The 13,245-nt window shown below is 29.5% G+C and overlaps 2 protein-coding genes across 2 annotated transcripts in view; one reads left to right on the plus strand and one right to left on the minus strand.

Moving 5' to 3' along the window:
- aralar1 (calcium-binding mitochondrial carrier protein aralar1) overlaps nt 1-13,245 on the plus strand; it is a 510,884-nt gene that overhangs the window by 458,479 nt on the left and 39,160 nt on the right. The window lies entirely within an intron of this gene.
- LOC142234674 (uncharacterized) overlaps nt 8,417-13,245 on the minus strand; it is a 38,335-nt gene continuing 33,506 nt past the window's right edge. The window contains exon 3 of the mRNA XM_075305852.1: nt 8,417-8,473. Within this exon, the coding sequence (XP_075161967.1) occupies nt 8,417-8,473 (57 nt within the window). The remainder of the gene's footprint in view (nt 8,474-13,245) is intronic.

Here is a 13,245-nt window from a genome sequence, read left to right on the forward strand (position 1 = left end):
TATTATACATATTTGATTTTATTTAAATATATGTATAGTATAAATCGAAAAACAATGTATTTGATCAAATGTCTTTTGTAATCACGCTACAGCCTACAATAATGAAGTTATCGAGTTGAAATTCTTTTGTCTGCAGGCAGGTCAAGTTTGCAAATGGGCTATATCGGCCCATGTTTTGCGTTCTTTAGCATCAAGACATTGTAATTCTATCCGATATGAAAATTGAAATCTAAAGGTATTATAGGCTCGCAAATATGTGTGTGGTATATAAAGGGTGTCGGTTTTGTCTAACTCCAATTAGGGCCTATCTTCCGATTTGAATTCTTGAATCTAGAAAACCGGCATTTTTATCCGATTTGATTAAAATTTGAAGTCTACATGTAAAACACATTTTTCCTGAAATTGTAAATCTAGAACCATGAATTGATATGTCAAATTTACTTTATACCGGTATGGGTTTGATATAATCCTTATTTACACCGGTCTCCCGAATTAACTTCATGGAAAAAAGCGCACTAATCACCCAAATTGCACGTGACTAGAAGTAAAATTTACCGAGTTTAGTTATGGTACTCATAACTAAACTCGGGTAAAGATCTATAAAATTTAGATTTGTAATCCTATGATAGGCAGATACTCTTCCAGAAGAAGTTAAAAATTCCTCTAAAACTCAACCAAAAATGGTTTTTATAAGTCCAGAATCTTATGTAGTTTCCATATGTATAAACTTTATATTTATCTTCGGGAAGTATACCATTTGAACCAATCTCTTTGGGAGAGTATCGGAACCAACAAGATTCAAGTTGATGCACTTCTCCATGTTTATTTGCCATACATGCTAGAAATTCGGAACATGGAGTTAGTTGGATTTATCTAAAAAATATGTTTAATACAAACCAATGTTTTCAATTTTTTGTCCACAGGAAACATCCCTTTCTGAGAGGATTCGTTATGTGTTGCGATCCCATCCATGGTGAAAATTACATAATTTTGCCACATTCCTCGATTTAAAATTTCTATATTAAATATGAACGTTTTTCTTCTTCAATTAATTTGAATAACATCAAATGACATTTAAAAAGTATCTGAAATATTATTCGGCTGTAACTACTATATGAAAATGGTGGCTACAAACTGATAGTTAAGAAATGTTTTTACGGTTGGTCGTATCAACCAATTTGAATCAAAATTATTAAAATGAGGTAGATTTGATTGGCACAACCATTTTTCTTGTGACACGATAGAAAATCTGTTGAAAATCTCACCAAATGGTTATAAGTACGAACAAATACATGCAAATACTGAAAATTGATATGAACAACTTATATATATTTCTAAATATAGAATGTTTCTAGCTACAACCGAATTCCAACCAGTCTCTTCTCTGTGTGTAATGATAGAAACAACGAAATAAATATATAATAAAACAATAAAAAACAAAAAGAATCACATTTTCTTAAAAAATAAACAAAATAAATTGACCACGACAACGTATTGGCGTATTTACGTCGTACGTTCAATTACATCTATTTCTAATTTTTACGCCGTACGTCGAAACGTCGCAATTGTGTTCCGGCCTTTAACTTGTCAACATATTTAACCCAGTAAACAATTAGTGGCGAACAATTGTGGCGAAGTCCTACTAAATAAATAAAATTCCATCAATCTAGGATTTTTTTTGAAATAGAGTACATAAAGAGCACTGTTGGACATAAAAATATGGCACCAAAAAAAGAGAGTGAACAAAACGATACGAACACAAAAAGAGAACATGTTCTCTTTAAAAGAGATGTAATGGACAGCTTATCATGAATACACTATTAGAAAAAATTACGTTCCAAAATCGTGAACGGACGGTGACAAAATTATTAACTATGCTTATATTGTACGTGTACGACACATGTCTTATATATGAAAACACCGTACTTCCGAAGATAAAGGAATCTGATGATGTGTTGAGAGGAAACAGCGTATAAAGTTTTATGCATATTTTCCTTTGGTATGCTGCGAGTATGATGGGAGTGCGTAAGTAACGTGCCAAGTTATTTTTTACATCCTAACATCCGTTTCCCTTTTTTCTTCTTTTTTTGAGAGCAAAAAAAACGAAAAACAACAAGGAAATGTTTACTCGTATCCTGGTGGGGGAGGTATAATAGATAAATCCACAACCCTTCTCATTTTCCTACCTCGTTGAGTTCACTTTATTCATTCATGACAAGCAAAAGCTACCCGGCTATTGTTATAATCTCACATATGCCTGATTTTAGTTGGAAATTCATTTATGGTGGGTTTTCTCTGGTTTGAAATGGGTTAAATGGTTCGATTTTTTTTTTGTTTTTTTGCTTTCCCCTATCCACAAAACTGCTGAATGATTTCTGGAGATGGGCAATAAATCTTGCCCTGGCCTTTGTTGCATTTTCTCTTTTGAATACAATTGGCATTCAATTACAACCGTTGACATTCTATAAAATGTCAATGAGAGGCCTTTTTTCATTTTCCGATTCATAGAAATGGGGGAGTGCTTTCCATTTCGCCAAACGGACTACTAGTTCTGCTTTTTGTTTGCCATTTGTGAAAGGGGTTAGTTTTGCGACAATACGGTGTAATTTGAGATGGACAAAAAAAAGGATGTATGAATTTGGTAATTATTGGAATTAACTCATAAACGATTTTAAAATTGTCAACTTTTTGATTGGCAAACCTTTTTGAAAAATATTGGTTGACTGATCATATTACCAGTTTCTTCATATATCTTCATATGTCGTTTAATGAAGCAATTTGTGAAATTTGTTTTTGGTCAGATGTGAAACATATTTGAAACATTTGAAAGAACGAATTTTCCTCTATACACTGAAAAAAATATTGTCGTGAGGTCAAAGATGTCTTTAAAATACGAATACAAATTTTGCTTAGCATAGAAGACGCATTTCTCTAAAATAAAGTTATTTTCCTTTTCCAAAAGTCGATAAACTTTTCAATGAAGTCGTATTGTCCTTATAATTAAGTGATTTGACTTAAAAATTGGTATCTTAACATGAAAGAAAAAATTTATAGGCTAAGGTCAACTTGACTTTAATAATTCAGAAAAATTCTTCAAATTTAACGAAATTGTCTTTAAATTTGTTGTCTTTTTGCATCTTTACTACAAAGCAAAAAATCATTCAAATATAGGACATGTTTTTCAAAACTTTATTTTAAAGAAGTTTTTTACTTCAAACATAGCATAATTTCTACTGGAAGTCAAGTCCTAATTTGGAAAATAAAGTTGCCGTTAACTCGTTTTTAAAGGACTTTGAAAAGCTGAGAAAGCGAAAAATTAAAATTTGCTTCCTAGAAGCAAGTACACAAAACCTAAATTTAAAAGAGAATTGTATCTTAAAAGTATCCTTACTTGTATTCTCCGCTTCTTTGGCTCGGAATCAATACCAAATTTTTTAAAGTAAAGACAAAATCTTTGGAACCGAGTATGCTTTTTTTTCAGTGTATAACATATTTCGACCTTTTAGTTAAATTTAGTTTTCTAAGCTTTCGCTCAGCACGCTGAATAAATAGAAACACATGTGGCCTGGGCGAAATAAGCCGCCAAAGAGTAAGAGAAATAAAGCCCCAAGCTAGTGCATCCTAAACAAAAATATTTACTGAATTTTAGGTTACGTATAGTGGCTGCCCAATATTTTAGGGTCACTTGTAGTGATTTCGACTGGTCAAAAATGTTCTGCATATTTTATATCTTACTCCGATAAATTTTGTTCGATTGAAAAAACCAATACCCAAAATTTGCACGTTTATTGCCGCGTCAACAAATTCGATATTAAATATTTTTAAAATAAAAGTTGTTAACAACAATCGAAATATTTCCGCGAATTTTTTTTTTCTTTAACCACTTGTGTTTTTATACCCTGCGCCACACTGTGGAACAGGGTATTATAATTTAGTACATATGTTTGCAACACCCAGAAGGAGACGAGATAGACACATGGTGTCTTTGGCAAAAATGCTTAGGGTGGGCCACTGACTCGATATAGCCATGTCCGTTTGTCCGTGAACACATTTTTGTAATCAAAGTCTAGGTCACAGTTTTAGTCCAATTGGACTATTGGTCGATTAATCGACTTCAAATTTGGCACAAGTATGTGTTTTGGCTCAGAATATAACCCTATTGATTTTGGAAGAAATCGGTTCAGATTTAGATATAGCTCCCATATACATATATATTTCGCCCGATATGGACTTATATGGCCCCAGAAGCCAGAGTTTTGCTTTAAAGTTTGCTTACATTTTATTGAAATCGGTTCAGATTTAAATATAGCTCCCATATATATCTTTCGCCCGATATGGACTAATACGGTCCCAGAAGCCAGAGTTTTACCCCAATTTTGTTGAAATTTTGTACTATGAGTAGAATTAGTAGTGTAGTCAAGTGTGCCATATTTTATTGAAATCGGTTCAGATTTATATATAGCTCCCATATATATCGTTCGCCCGATTTACACTCATATGACCACAGTGGTCAATCTTTTACTCCGATTTAATTGAAATTTTGCACAGGGTGTAGAATTAGCATTGTAGCTATGCGTGCCAAATTTTATTGAAATCGGTTCAGATTTAGGTATAGCTCCCATATATTTAATTTTTAATTTTATAGTTAATTGTTATTATCATTATTATTTATGTGCGTACACAGAAAAAAAAGTGTCTCGTAAATTTAAGAAGATTTTTACAATAATTTATTACAAGAATTTTCCAGAATTTTAGTTCATTTTTCGTATCTTCAACGAAAATTAACTACTCGAAAGGAAATTTTACAAATTCTAAGTAGCAATCGTTTAGTTCATGGCCTACAAAATACGATGGAAATTTCCTTAAAAAATTTCTTAACTGGTAGTTAAAAATTCGTTTGTTATGCTATACAACTACTTGTGAAATGTAAAGTATTTTCTAAATAATAATTGCAATTTACTATAAGATTTTTTTGTATGAGAAAATATTTTTTTACGAAAAATGAACTTGAAAGTGGATAGCAATTTCTTACTGACAATTCCTATGGTTAATAATTGTTGGTAAAAAATTTCCCAATGAAATATTTTTAGTTCACATGTAATTAAATTTATAGACATATTCGTCAAAAATGGGTAGATATCATTTCATGAAGTTTTTGCTAATTTTAAGTTAAACGTTTCATCGTTCTTATACTGATATGCATTTAAGAGTATTGTTTTTAGAGTAAATTGTGGACAGATGCGATGAACTAATGCATAGTACAGAGATCTTTCTCGTCAAATTGGAATATGTTTAATGTAAAGATGATGTTACTTGCATTTTTTTGAGAGTGAGAGCATGCAATGCAATAATAATGGGATGTTGTGTATATCGGAGCGTGGGGTTGTTTTTGTTCTTTCAGTGGTTTGTGTGTGTGTTTATTATTGGCGAATGGTTTATTTGTCTGGATGAGGTGTTGTTTTCAATGAAGGCACATGGGTTTTTGTTGTTGTAGGAATGTTTTGGTTTTGCTTGGTTTTGTTTGGCATGCTTCAGTTGTATAGTTGGCGTTGGCGTGGGCTGTTGCATCTTTTTAGCAAGTATGTAACAAGGGAATATAAAGGTATGGAATATTTTGTTTTTTTTAGACATATATTGGTGTTTGTTTATTAAAACTTTGAAATGAAAGTTATTAATATTTTAGCGATGAGATGTACGATGGCGAAGTGATGATCGGTAGCTTAGAAAAAAGTTATTAAGAATGTTCAATATTTAGGAAAAAATGCTGAAATGGAAAGTATATTGAAATTGTTTTATCTAATTTAATTTTTATTATTCAATGTAAAAAATAAATATTCAATATTTTCATATATATATTCAGAGTAACTCCAGATGAATTTGGAAAATTGTTTGTTACACCTCAGCGTATAGTTTATTGATAAATAGGTAAGACTTCTTTTTCAATGTGGTTTTCTTTTAAAAAATAATATTCTTTATGTATATTATTATTTGCTAATTATTATTATTATTTTTTTAACAAGTTTCATGGTTTTCTTTGTTGTAAAAAAATATCTAAGTTAAGAGCAACCCCAGATGGATTCGGGCAAATTTTTATATTTCTCCTCAGCGTATAACTTAATAGAGAAGTGGTAAGTTTTCTTTAAAAAATTGGCTTTCTTCTCACTAGAATATTTACGTTTTAATGACATTTTTATTGATTTTTAATACCTTATTTTAGTATTACTTTAATCAAATATTTTTGGAAATTTTTTGTTACACCTCAGCATATAGTTTAATCATAAATTGGTAAGTATTCTTTTTAAAATGTGGTTTTCTTTTAAAAAGGATATTTTTTATTTATATCATTATTTGCTAATTATTTTTTTTTGAAACTAGTTTAATGGTTTTCTTTGTTGTGAAAAAAATATTTAATTTCAGAGCAACCCCAAGATGGATTCGGGTATATTTTTATATTACTCCTCAGCGTATAATTTAATAGAGAATTGGTAAGTTTTATATTAAAACTTTGGCTTTCTTTTGACAAGAATATTTATTGTATTATGTCCTTCACATCGATAACAACACAGTTTTATGAGTTAATATATTACTTAATTCATTATTTCTCTAATTGTTTCAGGTACAAACTTTATGAGGTACGTTTATCTAAGAAAAGTTGAATTCCTTACACCATTTAATAAAATGCCCCCAAATATGGTAAGTTACAAGCTAATTTAAAGAGATTAAAAATTATATTTTATTACATGTTAATTTTTAACAATTTTCATTATTCCTTCCATTTTTTTCAGCAAGATATGTGAATATACTAACGATGAATAAAAAACTAAGGAAAAGTCAAAATGTCCAAATAGCGAGTTAAAATAAACTACTTTCTTGTTCCACGTGGTCATAATTTTTATTCACAAAAACATTGTATTAAGAACTCTCATCATAAGTTTTTATAATAAAGTGCTTTTGCTTAAAGAAAGTTGAATTATAATGTATGAAAATTTTCATAATAGTAAAACGGGTTGTTGTTCCTTTAATTATTTAATTTCTCTGTACTGTGGAATGATTGATTTAAAAATAGTTTAGTCGTCGACATTTTAAGGAGACTGTTAACCACTTTTTATTATCGGGTTTCCCAAAAAATAAGCAGGTAAACCAAAATAATACTGACTTTTTAACTTGGTAGGGGTATATAAATCTTATGGTGTTGTAAAAATGAACTAAAATACAATGTTATAGATTAACTAAAAGTTAAGAGAATTATAAACTAGACAAGTTGAAAAAAATCTTAAGGGCTAAATCATGGTCAATATTACTACAGTTTAGTTCATTTTGCAATGGAAAAGGGTTCACTGTTTTTTCAGTGTGGGTATAAAAATATGTTACTAAAGAGCCACAAATTTGGATTATTTTTTCGGGATCTCGAAAAATCCCGGGATACAAACTGGATGCAATGTTTGAAAAAATAGGTAATTTTACTTTTTTGACTTTTATCAAATTGATAACATTTTAAAAATATTGAGTAACCCAAAATTTTTTTGTTGAACTATATCCCAGTGAATTCGCTTGCATAGTTTTTTTTCTTAATTTATATGAAGAGCTCTTAAACTCTGTAACCCCAAACTATGTAAAAATGCCATCCGAATCACACAGAATCAACATATAAATTCATTATGAATGTTTTTACCCAATAAACCGAATAATTTAATAATATCTTCTAACTAGGATTTCATGGCAACAAAAAAAAGAAAAAAAAAAACTCATACATTTATGATGTGATCCTTAGGGTTCTTTCCAATATCCTGCATTAGAAATAACACAGAATTTCACTTTCTAGTTGTCCCATATTTGAGATAAACTTATGCCGCTCTCCTTTGGGGTAAAAGGGTTGACATACTAAATCAAATATTATATTTATTTAATAGCATTGACCAAGTATTTGACTGGTAGAACAACCAACACTATTCGGGAACAGGAATTCGAAACGCGTGCCATTTCTTCAGAATCCTTCCTTTTACTCCTGAATAAACGTAATCCTAAAATGCAATAAATATAATTTCAAATCTATATGGGAGTATTTCAATATTTTGTAATAGTTTTTTGATAGGAAATTATGGCACTACCCCTACTCTCCATTTGTATGACACACTGCTGCCTGCAACAACACTAGAAGAGAAGCGGCATTAAGGATAACCCTTTTGGCATTTGATATTCCATTTCACATATGATTCGATTTTCTACGACATCCTGTTTATGTTATTAGAAATTATGTTGAATCTCAGCATGGTTCCCTCCCTTGACATTATGCAGGACGAACCTTCAGGATATAAAGGGAATGGTATTTTCAAGGGGATGTATGTAGTTATTGCATGGTTGGTTGAATTTGCTACTTTTTTCCGTATATGTGAGAGTTTCACGCAGGCTTTCACTTTTACGCTGTTGATTGTTTGAATGCCATTGCTTTTGGTTCGCTTAACTGTTTATGTGTCTTTCATATTTTGAGTTTATAAATAATGGGTAGTTAGGGGCATAAATGATGTTGTACCCTGAAAAAAATATACACTTCTTCCGAAATAAAATTGTGATAAAATTTTCTATAGCAAAAAAAATTGGACAAAATTCTCCATAGAAATAAAATTTTGACACAATTTTCTATAGAAATAAAATTGTGACAAAATTTTCTAAGAAATAAAATTTGGACAAATTTTTTTATAGAAATAATTTTTTTGGTTGGTTAAGCTACACTTGTAGTTTAGTCAATGCATGGTTTTAGGCTGAAATCAAAAACGACAACAATGATTAAAGAAAAAAAACCAACAATAACAAAACAAAACGAATGGGAAAAGAGGAAGCACGCTCAAAATAAACCCCGCCAACTGCACTCAAATCGATGATTTGACGGTGGCAAAGGAAAAGAGATATGTTCGTACGAATTTATTTCGGCATAAGCCGGCTACCTTTTTTCGGAAGGTTCAAGTGTGGTTCACTTTTGGGTTTAGTGAACTGCCTGAATTTATTTTCATAATTGGTTGATAGTATTGCTGCAAGTAGAGGATGGAATGTGGTAATTCCGAAACGTGCGTCCATCCAACCATCTTGCCGTCTATAGGGCTTTGCCCAAATAAATTTCTTTTCCTCTGTTGGTTAAGCTACACTTGTAGTTTAGTCAATACATGGTTTTAGGCTGAAATCAAAAAAAAAAAAAAAAAACAACAACAACAATGATTAAAGAAAAAATCAACAATAACAAAACAAAACGAATGAAATAAAATTTTGACAAAAATATCTATAGAAATAAAATTTTGACAACATTTTCTATAGAAATAAGATTTTGACAAAACTTTCTATAGAAATAAAATGTTGACAAAATTTTCTATAGAAATAATCTATATATATAAAATTCAATCTATGTTTGTTTGATTGTTTGTTTGTTTGTATGTTCCGAGTTGGCTCCGAAAGGGCTGAACCGATTTACTTGAAACTTTCAGAGATCGTAGGGGGCGTTCATGTGGTGAAAATAGGGTACCTCATTTTTTGGCACCTGTTCGCGGAGGGGGGCCGCCCCTTTGTCGGACTTTTTGAAAATTGGACCAAAGTTGAACGATTTGCTTGAAATTTTCATTGAAGGTTGGGGTTGGCATCTAGACAACGATCCGCTACTTTATATTTCGATATTTGTTGGCGGAGGGGGACCTCCCCTTTGTTCGACTTTTTCTAAAGTACAGTGAAGAAACCAAAATTCTCTAAATTATCTCAGATTTACAGAGAACATGCGGTGAGGTTATGTAATTAATATGGGGTACCTGATGATTTCATATGTGGACGGAGAGGGGGACCTCTCCCTTGCCCTACTTTTTGAAACTTGGAACAAAATCATGCGATTTGCTTGAAATTTTCATTGAATGTTGAGGTTGGCATCTAGACAAAAATCCGCTACATTATTTTTCGATATTCGGTCGGGGAGGGGGGCCACCCCTTTGCCCGACTTTTTTTTAAAGTACAGTGAAACCAAAACTAAACTCCCCCGACTGAAATTTTACGGAAAAAATGTGTGAGGTTATGCAATTTATATCAGGTTCCTGATTTTTTAATAAAAATAAAAGGGCATAGGGAGACATCCGCTTCTCTTAAGTACATATGTTAAAGAGAAACAATTAAACTTTACCGAGTTACTTGAAATTTACAGAGGACTGGGGAGGTTACGATATTAATAGTTGATACCTGATTTTGTGATATTTGGACGGAAGAGAGGCTGTCCGTTTGGGCTTATAATTTGCTTGACATTTTCTGGGACGTTTACAAAAGATACGCTACATCACTTTTCGATATTTGATCGGGGAGGAGGTCCTCCTCTGAAACTGCAAAAAAAAAAAATTCTTAAGTTTTCTTGAAATTTACAAAAGCAGTCAGGGAAGGTCAGGTGTGCTATTCACTACGGTGTTTGTCAATATTGTATGGGGGAAAGTGACGTCCCTTTAAAACAATAGAGCAAAATTTAAACATCTCCTATCTACTTGAAATTTACAGGGAACGTGGGAAGAGGTGATTAAATTTATACATGATTTTTAAATTAGTATATGATTTTTCGATATCTGGTTGGGGAAGGGGAAAATTGAAATAAACTTTGTCGATTTACTTCGATAGAATTTATAGGGACCATTGAGTAGTTGTGAAATTAATATAGGGTACGTGATAGTCCGATATCAGGTCGGAGAGGAGCGAAGGTGGGGAGAGGGTTCCCTTTTCTCCGTTTTTTTCTTAAATTGAAAGTAGATGGTTGTCCGTAAATGGGAACTCGGTACATAATTTTATGATTCTGCCCGACTTCTTTTTAGTAAAGAACTTAAATTTACATGAAATTGGCAGCCAACGTAGCATCATTTTCCAACATTTTAGCTTTTTTCCGATTTATTGGATGGGAAACAGTAATTCTTTGTACTCATATGTTATTATAATAAAGTGCTTAATTTTCAGATATGTTGAGGAGAAGGATACCTTTCCTTGAAAACCACACTTAAAATTCACAAGAAATATAGAAGATTGTCCAACTACTTGAATACAGAACATTATTTAAAAAATTTGGAGGAAAGGGTACACCCTCTCCTCGACATTTTTTAAGACGAACCGTTTTACATATGCATATCCGCCGTATTTGTACCTATAAACGAAAAAGCAAGTAGTCCGATTTGTTTGAAAGAATTCAAATCTTTTCGAATTTGTTTTGAGCACGAAGGATATGGTTGACTAAGTTAACGCAAAATGTTCCTACACATACGCTTCGGAAGGCGCAGCGAAGCGGGCCGGGTTACGCTAGTTCTCTATAAAAAATGTTCTCTAGAAATAAATTTTTGACAAAATTTTCTATAGAAATAAAATTTTGACAAAATCTTCTATAGAAATAAATATTTGAAAAAATCTTTTATAGAAATAAAATTTTGATAAAATTTTCTATAGAAATAAAATTTTGACAAAATTCTCTATAAAAATAAAATGTTGACAAAACTTTTTCTAGAAATAAATTTTTGACAACATTTTCTATAGAAATAAATATTTGAAAAAATCTTCTATAGAAATAAAATTTTAACAACACTTTCTATAGAAATAAAATTTTGACAACATTTTCTATAGAAATAAAATGTTGGCAAAATTTTCTATAGAAATAAAATTTTGGCAAAATTTTCTATAGAAATACAATTTTGACAAAATTTTCTATAGAAATAAAATTTTGACAAAATTTTCTATAGAAATAGAATTTTGACAAAATTTTCTATAGAAATAAAATTTTGACAAAATTTTCTATAGAAATAGAATTTTGACAAAATTGTCTATAGAATTAAAATTTTAACGAAATTTTCTATAGAAATAAAATTTTGATAAAATTTAGAAATAAAATTTTGACCAAAATTTCTATAGAAATAAAATGTTGACAAAACTTTCTTTAGAAATAAAATTTTGACAAAATTCTTTAAAGAAATAAAATTTTGACAAAATTTTCTATAAAAATAAAATGTTGACAAAATTTTCTATAAAAATAAAATGTTGACAAAACTTTCTTTAGAAATAAAATTTTGACAAAATTCTCTAAAGAAATAAAATTTTGACAAAATTTTCTCTAGAAATAAAATTTTTACAAAATTTTCTATAAAAATAAAATGTTGACAAAATTTCCTCTAGAAATAAATTTTTGACAAAATTTTCTATAGAAATAAATTTTCGACAAAATTTTCTATAGAAATAAAATTTTGACAAAATTGTCTATAGAAATAAAATTTTGACCAAAATTTCTATAGAAATAAAATTTTGACAAAATTCTCTATAAAAATAAAATGTTGACAAAATTTTCTCTAGAAATAAATTTTTGACAAAATTTTCTATAGAAATAAATTTTCGACAAAATTTTCTATAGAAATAAAATTTTGACAAAATTTTCTATAGAAATAAAATTTTGACAAAATCTTCTATGGAAATAAATATTTGAAAAAATCTTCTATAGAAATAAAATTTTGACAACATTTTCTATAGAAATAAAATTTTGACAACACTTTCTATAGAAATAAAATTTTGACAGCTAATTCTATAGAAATAAATTTTTGGCAAAATTTTCTATAGAAATACAATTTTGACAAAATTGTATTTATAGAAGTAAAAATTTACAAAATTTTCTATAGAAATAAAATGTTGACAAAACTTTATATCGAATTAAAATTTTGAAAAATTTTCTATAGAAATAAATGTTTGACAAAATTTTCTATAGAAATAAAACTTTGACAAATTTTTCTATAGAAATAAAATTTTGACCAAAATTCTCTATAAAAATAAAATGTTGACAAAATTCTCTATAAAAATAAAATGTTGAAAAAATATTCCCTAGAAATAAATTTTTAACAAATTTTTCTATAGAAATAAGATTTTGACAAAATTTTCCATAGAAATAAAATTTTGACAAAATCTTCTATAGAAATAAATATTTGAGAAAATCTTTTATAGGAAAAAAATTTTTACAACATTTTCTATAGAAATAATATTTTGACAACACTTTCTATAGAAATAAAATTTTGACAACATTTTCTATAGAAATAAAATTTTGACAAAATCTTCTATGGAAATAAATATTTGAAAAAATCTTCTATAGAAATAAAATTTTGACAACATTTTCTATAGAAATAAAATTTTGACAACATTTTCTATAGAAATAAAATTTTGACAACACTTTCTATAGAAATAAAATTTTGACAGCTAATTCTATAGAAATAAATTTTT

The sequence above is a fragment of the Haematobia irritans genome, chromosome 1, assembly GCF_050003625.1.
Source record: "Haematobia irritans isolate KBUSLIRL chromosome 1, ASM5000362v1, whole genome shotgun sequence".
Lineage (NCBI taxonomy): Eukaryota > Metazoa > Arthropoda > Insecta > Diptera > Muscidae > Haematobia > Haematobia irritans.